The sequence below is a fragment of the Myotis nattereri genome (genome assembly GCF_964212035.1).
Source record: "Myotis nattereri genome assembly, chromosome: 18".
NCBI lineage: Eukaryota > Metazoa > Chordata > Mammalia > Chiroptera > Vespertilionidae > Myotis > Myotis nattereri.
Genome location: NC_138093.1, coordinates 14,217,047 through 14,228,099, shown reverse-complemented (window position 1 = coordinate 14,228,099; position 11,053 = coordinate 14,217,047). Strand labels below are relative to the sequence as shown.

Below are 11,053 nucleotides of genomic sequence, written 5' to 3'. Positions count from 1 at the left end.
AGGGGGGAGGGGGGGCCCTGAACTCAGAGTGAGACTGGGACCAGACACCAGGATCACAGACATCCGTCACCAGGGTTGTCCCAGAACAAGGATTGTCTGGGGTCCCCAGAGAGGGAAAATCCAGAGGCCACAGGAAGTCAGGGCAGGAGGGCCGGGCTCTGTGCCAGGAGCGAACACCGGAGGGAGAAGCAGTGCCACAGCCGACAGGGAAGACGGACTGGACACGAGAAAGACAGCCAGGCTGGCTCTGGGCGCGTTTATTACAAAATAAAGAGTACAAATCTGGGTAGAAAAGATCCCTGCAGCCCCTGCGATGCCCCGCCCCACAGGCCCCTCTCAGCCGGGCAGGGAGGGCGCTCAGATCCGCAGGTCGCCCGCCAGGAGGGCTCGGTACCGGGCGGGTGTGAGGGGCAGGTAGGCGCCCCCCGCTTGGTCCAGGACGTAGAGCGGGTCAGGCAGAGCGCTCGGGTCGAAGCCCTCCTTGGCCATCCGAACCTTTTGCTGCTTGAAGGTCTCCGTGGTGGCCAGAGACTCCTGGGAAGGGGGCATCAAGGGAGTTGAAGGGAGGGGTATGCTGCCCAGGTGGCTCAGGTGAGTTGCCTGAATTTTATTAGGGGGCAGGTCTGGGAAAAGGGGGTCATGAGGTCAGGGTTCAGGGGAGGAGGTGACAGGGAAGAGAAGGAGCCAAGTCTAGATATGAAGGGGTGAGGAGCATGTCTGGGAGGAGCTGCTCTTCCTCTTCAGTGTGTTATGGGGTGTCCCTTGGTGGGGTTTGGGAGCCACCGACTGCTGCACAGAGATGGGGTGCATATGTGGGGCGAGAGGCCGCAGCAGGAGTGGATGGTTACCTGGAGCCGTAGGAACCGGGGCCAGGCGTAAGGTGGCAAGTGCTCAGAAACATAGGCGTAGAGCTGCCCGAGGTCCAGTGGGTGGGGGGGACGCAGAACCAGGGCCGCCATTCCAGCCCTGCCTTCGTGCCCTGGGGAGGTGGGGGCAAGGCTCAGCCTCAGGCTCCCGGTGCCCAAGTTACACCGACTCCGGGAGGTGGGCCAGGTGCCCCCCCAGCTCCCACGCTTGGGCACCTGGCACGGTGACTCCATAGACGTTCACCTCCTGGAGGAAATCCAGGGCCTCCAAGGCCTCCGCCACCTCGGTCGTGGCCACATTCTCCCCCTTCCACCTGCCAGAGAGCAGATTCAAAACCGGGAGGTAGAGTCATGGCCCCAGAGCCGGCGGGGAGATGAGGGCAGGGGCCAGAGGTCTGGGAGGAGAGGTGAGATGAGGAGCCGGGCTGGGCTGGGGGATTACGGAGCTGAGGTTTAGGGGGCCCGGGCCACAGAGATGCGATGCCTGGACGGAGACAGAAGGTATGGACAGATACCTGAAGGTGTCCCCAGTACGATCATGGAAGCGGAGAAAGCCTTGGTCATCGCAGACCAACAGGTCCCCGGTGTTGAAGAAAAGGTCCCCCGGCCGGAAGACGTCCTTGAGCAGCTTCCCCTGGGCCAGCTCCGGCTTCCCGGCGTAGCCCAGGAACGGAGACTGCTGGCTCACCGGGGCCACCAGCAGCCCTGGCTCACCTGGCAGAGCAGCTGGGGTCAGGGGTGACTGCGGCCTCCCACCCCACTCTTCAAGGCCAATCACCCCTAGCCAGCTTCATCCCCCCACCCCCCCACCCCCAACACAGACCTGCAGATGTGGCCACACAGTGCCCCCGCGTGTCCCGAAATGGCTCCCCTGTGGTGACATCATAGCGAATCAAAGAGAAGGGGAAGACATGCTGGGGAAGGGAGCCCCAGGCACCGGGTCATTTCAGTTGCATGAAGGCCCTCCCAGCCACCCGCCGGCTGTCCCAGGGCTCGAGCTCCTTCCTCCCCTCACCTTGTAAAGCCAGGAGGCTCGGCCCACGGCGCCCCGCCGGCCGGTGTAGTTGAACGTGGCCACGTTGCCCTCCGTCAGTCCGTACGTCTCCAGCACCTGCAGGGGCCCGAAGCGCCGCACGAAACGCTCCCAGGTGTCCGGGCGCAGCCCACTGCCCACCGCCAGCCGGACCTGGTGTCCACGTTCTGCCTGGTTCTGAGAAGCGTGCAAAGAGGGGCAGGAGTTTTCACACCAAGATGCCAGCTCCCAAAGTGAAGTCCTGTTTGTCATCCCCCAGAAATCCTTCCACTGGGATGCTCAGACTCCCTAAGCATCAGATGTCCTGTCGTTCCGGGCTTCCTCCTCTGCCTTCAACTCCCAGACACCTGTCCCGGTGTCTCCTGGCAACTGCCCATCTCCCTGCCTTGGCAGCTCCCCCCCGCCCCCCCCCCCCCCCAGCATCTGAGCCCACGCACCGGGGGCTGGTTGACGAGATATCGGCATAATTCCCCGATGTACTGGAACACCGTCACCCTGTGCTTCTGGCAGTCCTCCCAGAACTGACCAGCTGAGAACTTGGACTTCAGTACCACTGTGGCCCCTGCCAGAAGGGGAGAAAGCGGAGCGAGGAAAGAGGTAGATTAAGGGCTGTCGGGGGAGCCCTGCCCCCTTCTTCCCAGACACTGGCTTGCAGCGCCCCAGTAGCATTCTCACTTGTGGGCTGGCCAAGCTGGCCCTCTTCCTTTCCCACCTGTGCCTCAGAGGGTATGCCCTTTCCTCGCCCCATCGGGGACCCTGCCCCAAGTCCCACCCCTCCTCTCCATGTGCCTCCTCCCGGACTGACACTCCCAGCCCTTCCAACCCCTTGTCCCTGGAATGCGGAGTTCTGTGAACACATGGCCTCCCACAGTGCTCAGCCTGCAGGTCTGTGAGGTGACATTTCCCCACTGTACCGGGAGCTCCTGGAGTAGGCCCTGCCTGCCTTCTTGCTCCCTTCTCCACCTGAAGGACTCGGGGCACCCCAGGTGGGCACCCCAGCAGGTGCTTCCTAAATCTGTGTTAGAGGATGGCATGGGGGTTGGCGAGGGGAGACTGACCGATGCCCAAGCAGCCCACGATGCCCAGCAGGGAGCCGGACATGTGGTAGAGTGGGAGGGCCAGGTAGATCACATCCTCCTGGTGGGCACCGCACAGCTGGTAGAAGCCCTGGCACTGCAGGACCTTCAGGTGACTGATCCGAGCAGCCTTGGGGAGGCCTGGGGGGAGACCAGGGGAAGGGCTCAGCGCCAAGCCCTGCCTCCCTCGTCGCCCCTGCTGGGTTTCCCACAGAAAGAGGCACAGAGGCAAAACCGAAGCTGAGAAGGGAGGCCAGGCTGACTTGGAAATGTGGGAAGATCCGGAAGGCGGAGAAAGGACCGGAATGAGAGGGTTGGTGAGAGAGGACAGGGCCGCTGGGTCACCATCTCCTCCGGGGGGTTGGGAGGGGTGGCCTGGGAGCTGCGAGGTCCCAGGTCCTGTCCCAGACCCTTGTCTTCCTCTGCCTGAGCTTCTGGGAGGTAAGCATGGTGACCAGCCCTCACCGGTAGTGCCAGAGGTGAAGATGTACAGGCACGTGTCCATTATGCTCTGGGGGGCAGATAAGTATCCGGGCACCGGTGCGTCCGCTTCAGCGGAGACCTCAGCCAGCAGATCGCCAATGCCAGCGGAATGGGCTTCAGGGCCTGCAGCCCACAGGCGGAGCCCCATGGCTCTCAGGGCCGGCAGGTCAGGCTCCAGGAACTCCAGGAACTCTGGATGCGGCAGGAAAGCACAGCTCCGCGCTCCGCCCACCGCCACCCAGAAGCCTTTCCCACCCCTTAGCTTATGGGCGTGGCCATTACCCCCCCAACCCCCTCCCCCCGCTCCGCTCTTGGGTGAGAGTAGAGTATGGACGTCCATCCCTTCGCAAATCCACAGACTCCTCCCCACCCTTTGGGAGCCCCAGAAACGTTCTCGGGTACCTTCCGAGCCCGTCCCGTCGGACCCCGCCCCGCCCCTTCCCTGCGGGCCCCGCCCCGCGGGCGCTCAGCCTCACCTGGCGCCAGGACCAGCGCGCTCGCGCCGCAGCTGCGGAGGCAGTGCAGCAGGGGGCCCCGGCGCAGGGCGGTGGGCACGAAGGCCGTGCGCAGGCCGGCCTTGGCCAGCCCGAACCAGAGCCACAAGAACTCCGGGCCGGCAGGGAGGAGCAGCGCCACGGTGGCCCCAGGTGCCAGTGGTGCCGCGCCATCCCCTTCCCTCGCAGCCCGCGCCTCCTGGCTTCCGGCTGCCCCCTCGCCTTCCCGGGCGTCCCCCGAATCGCCGCCGCGGGGGCCCTCTTCCCAGCCCCGCGCGCGCAAGAAGGCGCGCGCCGCCCGGTTGCTCTGGCGCTCGGCCTCCGCGTAGCTGAAGCGCCGCGCGCCGTGGATGAGGAAGGTGTGCGCCGGGCGCTGGCGAGCCAGCTGTGCGAGGCGCCAGGCCAGGCTGCAGCCTCCCTCGGGGCTCTGCGGGTCGCCGGCGGCCGCGGCCAGGGCGCGTGCTCCGAGCGCGCGTTTGCATCGTAGGGCGCGAACCGCGAAGGCCAAGTCTGCCGCCCACCAGCGCCACTGCGGCCAGAAGTGCAGCAGCAGCGGCAGCAGCAGCAGCAGGGGCAGCAGCAGCAGAGCAGCCATCGCGCCCTCTTCCTCGACTCGGCGCCGTCTGGCACCAGCCTCTCGCTTCTGGCTGCTGCTGCCTGGTACTTGCTTCCGAGAAACTGGGGCCTCACTTTCTGGCTCTGAGACCGCTCCTTCCCCGGAGCGCGCGTGCGCTGGCACACGCCCCTTCCCCCAGGAGGCGAGCAGGGGCGGAGGTGGGGGCCGGCCCCCGCACTCCCGGCCTCCCCACCCCTACGGTCCGCCCTGGACTCGCTCCTTCCAGGCGACTCGCCCGCACCTCCCCAGGTCCTGGGCGGTGCTCACGCCTTCCCTCAATCCCAGGGTCGTCTCATTTTAGGTCCCTTCTCAAGGGCGGTTTAGGCATCTGGCTGGACTTTGGCGTCCAGGCCTGAGCACCAGGACGTTTGGATCAAAGTCCACCGCTCCCTCTTCTCTCATTTGCACCCGTGACGGAACGGTGCCTCGGTTCTCTCCCAAAAGACCGAAGGACTCGGCCCCTTGCCTGCTTGGTGCTGCAAGTCCCGGCAAGGTAGCCAGACCCATGCCCTCCCTCCAGCTGCCAGCAGCAGCAGCAACCCCAGGGGATGGGTGGGAGCTGGAAGTTAAGTAGGGGAAAGGTGGAGGCCCAGCCCGCCAGATTTCCGGAGGGGCCGTGGCGGAGGCCCCTCCCTCTGGGCAAGGGTACAATAATTGGGGCCAGCCAGTGAATGCTCTCCATCCTGGTTTTAATTGGGGCAGAGAAAACTGGGGAAGGAGAGAGGAAGGAAAAGAGGCCTCTGGCGGTTCAGACTTGCAAAGGAAGGAGTAGCAGCTCTGAAGGAGGGGAGAACCTGAGACAAGCTTGCGGGCTTAGCCGCTGTGCGGTCAGCCTGAACTCCACGCCTCTCCAGCTGGCCACCAGCCTCCCTGACAGGAGGGGACAGCGCAGCCAAGGAGCTCTTCCTGCCGGTACACAGTGTGGAGGAAGGGGAGCCCCCTCCCTGGTAACCGAACTCCCCACGTGCCAGGATCTGAGTTGGGAGCGTGCCTGTAGTTGGCATTCGGCCTTCCTAAATGGAATATGACAAATACCAGCTTCTGGGAGTCTCTACTTGAGATGGTTAAGGACAGATCTCGGCTTACTGCCTGGCCTTCACTGCCAGTGGCAGCCAGAATGATGGGGGACAAAGCCAAGTCCTCTCTGCTTCAGACAAGAAGAGGGGAGGACAGCCTGACCGGTGTGGCTCAGTGGTTGAGCGTCTGCCTATGTATATGATCCAGGAGGTCCCGGTTCAATTCCTGGTCAGGGTACATGCCTGGTTTCCGGCTCCATCCCCAGGAGGGGGCATGCAGGAGGCAGCCAACCAATGATTCTCATCATTGATGTTTTCTATCTCCCTCTCCCTTCCTCTCTGAAATCAATTTTAAAAATATTTTTAAGCCCTGACCAGTTTGGCTCAGTGGATAGAGCGTCGGCCTGCAGACTGAAGGGTCCCAGGTTTGATTCCGGTCAAGGGCATGTACCTTGGCTGCGGGCACATCCCCAGTGGGGGGAGGGGGTGTGTGTGTGTGTGTGCAGGAGACGGCTGATGTTTCTCGCTCATCGATGTTTCTAACTCTCTATTGCTCTCTCTTCCTCTCTGTAAAAAATCAGTAAAATATATTTTAAAAAATATTTTTAAAAAGGGGGGGAAGGACAGGAAGGGAACAGGGGGAAATTATGAAGTCACAGGAGGGGTGCCAATTAAACAGACCACCTGTACATGCACAGGGTAAATGGGGGCGGCAACTCCGGCACAAAAGAGGTTCTGGCTTGTTTTATTGTCATTTAAAAACAGCTTTTAAAACACGATTATCTCTGCCAAAGAAAACCCCACAAAAAAACCCAAAGAAAAAAACCAAGGAAATGGGACCTTTGACAGTTCTGGGGAGCACGTCTCCGAGGCTCCTTAGGGCTCTGGCCCAGCGTGAGGTGCCTCCAGGGCACACCAGGTGGGGCTGTGCCTCCCTCTCAGGTTCCTTCCTGAGCGCCTGTGGCATCTGCCCCAGGGAAACAAACAGGCAGCCGGACATTGTCACAGGTTAAATGCCCGTTTCATACCAGTGTACGGAGAGCGACTAGAAGCTGCCTGTTCAGGGCAAATTAAGACCTAAAGGGGATCGTCAGAAAGGACACGCGCACCCTTGAGTCTTTCCTCTCATCCTCGTCTGGCCAGCTGCCCCCCTGCCATTTCTCCTCTTGATCTAAACAGCTCCTTGGGCTGGGGGAGGGGCAGGGGCCTGAGGACCTCCCCGCAGCCCAGGTTCCGAAGCCTCCGGCTTCAGGGGACCCCAGCGCCGGTGGAGCGGCAGCGCCGGGCTGCAGGCCCCAGGGAGGGCGAGGGGCTGAGGCTGCATGGCAGCGATCGGGCTTCCCACCGGCCGATCGGGATGGGGAGAGGGTGCTCCCCTCGGCTCCCCCCGTTGATCCTCCGCTTCACCGAGGAGGAGGGCCGTCCCACTAGGGCGGGCGGGCGGCAGGACTCAGTCACTGTCAGACCCCACGGCAGAGGAGCCCTTCCGCTTCCGCTTGGTGGGCTTCGGTTTTGTGTCTTCTTCCTCCTGGAGGAGAGGGCAGGGGAGGTCAGCCCGGCAGCTGCTGGCCGCTGCACCCGCCCCCACGCCCCTCCCGCGGGCGAGGGCTCTCACCGAGGCGCTGCTGGAGCCAGACTCCTCCTCCGCGTTGGGGGGCTGAGCGGCATTCTTCCGACTCCGGGGGCTGGAGAGAGCTGCCTTTCGCCGGCTCTTGGGGGGTTTGGTGGAAGAGTCCTCGTATTCCTCCGCCAGGGAGAAGAGGTCGCTGAACCTGCGGGGCGGAAGCGCTCTCAGGGCGGGGCCTCCGGCCTCCTTCCCACCTTCTCTGCCCCGCCCGGGTCTCCATTCCTCTTCAAGCCCCTGGTCTTCCTGGTCATTAAGTCTGTGTCCCCAGCGGCCCCCCCTTGGCCTTCCCCACTGCTTCCCAAGGAGCCTCACTTCATCTTGTGCGCCTCGTCACAGCTCGCCTGGACATGCTGCAGCGCCTGGAGAATGGGGGTCTGGCTGAAAACTAGAGGGAGAGGGCAGGGGCAGCAGGGAGGAAGAGCGGTCAGAGGTCTGGGAGCTTAACCAGCGGTGCCCAGGGGTGACTTCCTCCTGCCCCGCTCCCACCCGGCCCAGGGGCGGTCTGAGCCAGGGTAGCACCAGGCAGGCTGCACTCAGGGGGGCTGGCGCATACAGTTCTGCTTGGTGTTGGTCAGGTTGAGACGCAGGTTGTCCAAGTGCTCCAGGATCTGCTCCAGAGTCAGCTGGGCCAGCTTGCTGCTGGAGCTCCTCAGGCTGCAAGGAAGCCATGAGAACCAGACCTGAGCTCCCAGTGAGGGCTCCAGGAGTGCAAGGCACTCTCCCCCAGCAGGGTCCCTCCTGACAACAGACACATCCCATACAGGGAGGGGACAGAGGGCTGGGATGGGATCAGGGAGGTGAGCTGGAACAGGGACCGGCCACAGGGCACTAGGAAAAGAGGGGAAGGGGCCACATGGTCCTGTGTGCGGTGTAGCTTCGGACCACTGGACCACTAGGTGTCACCCACAAGCCAGGCAGGGACAGCATGGGCTGCCCCGGGATGGCGGGTGGACAGCAGCAGCTCGGCCTGGTGTGTCCTGAAGGGCCCACTCCCACCTCTGCCTCTTGCGTGGGAGGCTGTTGTTCTTGATGAGCAGGGACTTGATGTGCTCGGCCAGCAGTTCATCGTGCTTCATGCACCAGTGTCGCAGGATGCTGGTGGTGAACTGGTCATCGGGGTGGCAGGGCCGGCTCAGCACCATCTTTACCATCTCCTCGCTGGGCCTGGGGGCGAGAGGGGCTGTGGGCACCCGGCTCACACGGCTGGCCGCAGGAACCTCCAGATCGCTCCCATGTACTTATTTCCCAAACCTCAGCCTTCCTCACCCTGCCCCACCCGAGTCCTGTAGCTTCCTACTCTCACATCCCTCTCCCTCTTCTCTTTAGGCCAAGGAATGTGGTTTCATCCTCTGCAGAAGCCAGGAGACAAGAAGTGAGATTCTGTAGTTTCTGTGGTGGCAGAAGGTGCGTGTGGACCTGCGGGGAAGGAAGCCCCCAAGTCCCCCCTTTCCCCAAAACATTCAGGAAATGACCAGGAGGTGAAGGACAACATGTGATGTGTGAGCACTGCCCCGCCCCCCCGCCCCCCATCCCGGGCTGTGAGCCACACTGGTACCCAGCCCAGGGAAGGCGGGGGTGAGGGCTGGGAGGGCACAGTCCCCACAGTCCTCCTGCCTTCCCGCCTCCTTTAGGACGCTTTGTACCGCTTCTAGTCTCTCAGGGAAGAGAGGAGAAAAGGGAAAGACAAGACAAGAAGGCACAAGGGAAAAGACAACAGCTGTTGGGCCAGGTATACGGAGCTGTTGCAAAAGTGCCTGTGATGCCCTGGCCGGTTTGGCTCAGTGGCTAGAGCGGCGGCCTGTGGACTGAGGAGTCCCAGGTTCGATTCCGGCCAGGGGCATGTACCTTGGTTGCGGGCACATCCCCAGTGGGGGATGCAGGAGGCAGCTGATGGATGTTTCTCTCTCATCGATGTTTCTAACTCTCTATCCCTCCCCCTTCCCCTCTGTAAAAAATCAACAAAATATATTTTTTTTAAAAAAGTGCCTGTGATGGCCCTGGCTGGCGTGCTCGTGTGCTCAGTGGTTAGAGTGTCAGCCTGCGCACTGAAGGGCCTACGATTCCATCCCCTGCCCCAGCTGGGGCACGTGTGGGAGGCAACCAATGGATGTGTCTGTTTCACATCAATGTTTCTCTCTCTCCTCCTCCTCCTCCCTCCTTCTACTCTCTCAAAAAAATCAATGGAAAAAATATCCTCGGGTGAGGATTAACAAACCAACCAACAAAAAGTGTCTGTGATGGGGGCGGGGCCTCTCCGCCTCACCCCCCAGCAGGGAACCAGCAGGTCGAGGAAGCAGGTGGTGTGTGACCCCTCTGCTCTGACCCTTCCTCCTCTTGGATTAGCAGAGGGGTGGCCTCAAGGGCCTGGGGGAGGGGAGCAGCGGCTCTGGGATTAGAACTGCTGTGGCAGCAGGAAACAGGGATGTCCGGTCCCCACCCCCAGGGCAGCTCCTGGTGGGCAGGGGGGAAAGTCCAGAGGAAGCCCAGGTCCCCGGAGCTGCTGATTTGTCAATCACTTTGGGGAAAGGACAGAAGAAGCCCATGTCAACAACAGGAACAAACATGGCCAAGGGGCAGGACCAAAGCCCTCCATTCAGGAGCATCTCTCGTGCTGGATGGGGCTCTTCAGCTCCAGGTGGGACTCACTTCTCTCTCCGGAGCTGAAGCAGAAGGCAGGACAGGGCCTCTGGGTGCTCTGTGGAGGAAGGGTAAAGGCCATTAGGAGGAAGGCACAATTCCAGGAAGACATCCGGGACCTCTCCCCTCCTCCAACCAACAGCGCTGGGAGGAGCAAAAACAGTCTTCGGGAGCAGGAAGAGAGTCCTACCGGATCCTGCACAGCCCGAGCCCAGCGGGCGCCTGGCTCAGAGGGGCGCGCAGGGCTCTGCTAAGAGCAGAAGTGGCTGACCTTCTGCAAGAGCTTCGGTGGGAGGGGAGCAGGGGCCTGGGCTCATCTGGAGTCTAGAGGCCTCAGCCTTGCCCCAGCCCGACCAGGAGAGTCCCATCACCATGCTCCCTGCCACATCCCTACTCACCCTTGTACTTGAGGTGCTGCAAGATGGGGATGATGGTTTCCAGGGGGATGTTGTGGGCCAGGAAGAGCTGCCAGGCACAGTACTGTTCAAAGGTTTCCCACTCTAGGCTCTGGACTGCGAGACAGTGAAGAGACATTTCTTCTTTCTCTCTCTCTCTTCCCCTAACAACCAGCACCCCAATCCTAAGCCTACAGATACTTTCCCTTTCCACAAAAAGCCTTCATTCAGATAGCTTCTGTAGCCCCATCAGCCCTGAAGCCAGAGGGCATCTTTCCATCTCACAGAGCAAGAGCAGATCCAGAGACATGACCCCAGACCGCAGAGCAGGGTGGATGCTGTTCTGTCCCATCCTCAGCCCCACAACCAGCCCTCCCGTTCCTAGAAACAGGCTGCCACCCCCTCTCTTCCAGGTTCCTCACAGATCTGCTCACTTACTGAGTATGTTGAGGACTGAGTCTTTTCGAAACATGACCAGGTTCCCCATCATCACATGGCAGACCAGCTCCTGGAGCTGAGGAGGAGGAGAAGCCATAACCCACTGGTTTTAAAGAGCCCGGGAAGCCAGCATGGCAGGAGAACCAAGAGGGCTCAATACGGGGAAATGAGAGGAAGTGAAAGCCTAGTTTTTAAAGGTTTAGAGAGGAAATGGCATACAATGGATGCTGGGGTCTCTGAAGGACAAAGGGGCCTGGGAAAGAAGCAATAGGCCTGAGTGGTAACCACAGACCCATTTGGGGCAAGAATAGTTAAGTGAAGCCATCTCTCACACGGAGGCAAGAGAATGGCAACTTCTCTACCTGCCATAGT

General features: G+C 61.6%; 2 protein-coding genes across 2 annotated transcripts in view; both read right to left on the bottom strand.

Annotated features, from left to right (window-relative positions):
* Positions 1–231: 231 nt before the first annotated feature.
* On the bottom strand, positions 232–4,664 carry SLC27A3 (solute carrier family 27 member 3). Its single transcript, XM_081111918.1, has 10 exons — positions 3,935–4,664; positions 3,441–3,650; positions 2,958–3,116; positions 2,337–2,461; positions 1,882–2,076; positions 1,690–1,780; positions 1,382–1,580; positions 1,083–1,180; positions 849–979; positions 232–534 (listed from the first exon to the last, which is right to left on the bottom strand). Exons 1-10 carry the CDS (start codon positions 4,545–4,547, stop codon positions 358–360), a joined length of 1,998 nt encoding a protein of 665 aa, XP_080968044.1. The 5' UTR covers positions 4,548–4,664; the 3' UTR covers positions 232–357.
* Positions 4,665–6,313: 1,649 nt separating this feature from the next.
* Positions 6,314–11,053, bottom strand: part of INTS3 (integrator complex subunit 3) — a gene marked incomplete at its 5' end in the record, with an annotated part of 37,860 nt that continues 33,120 nt past the window's right edge. The window contains 8 exons of the mRNA XM_081111866.1: positions 6,314–7,112; positions 7,200–7,356; positions 7,524–7,596; positions 7,765–7,865; positions 8,208–8,375; positions 9,858–9,906; positions 10,247–10,360; positions 10,682–10,757. Of these exons, the coding sequence (XP_080967992.1) occupies positions 7,035–7,112; positions 7,200–7,356; positions 7,524–7,596; positions 7,765–7,865; positions 8,208–8,375; positions 9,858–9,906; positions 10,247–10,360; positions 10,682–10,757 (816 nt within the window). The 3' untranslated portion in view covers positions 6,314–7,034. The remainder of the gene's footprint in view (positions 7,113–7,199; positions 7,357–7,523; positions 7,597–7,764; positions 7,866–8,207; positions 8,376–9,857; positions 9,907–10,246; positions 10,361–10,681; positions 10,758–11,053) is intronic.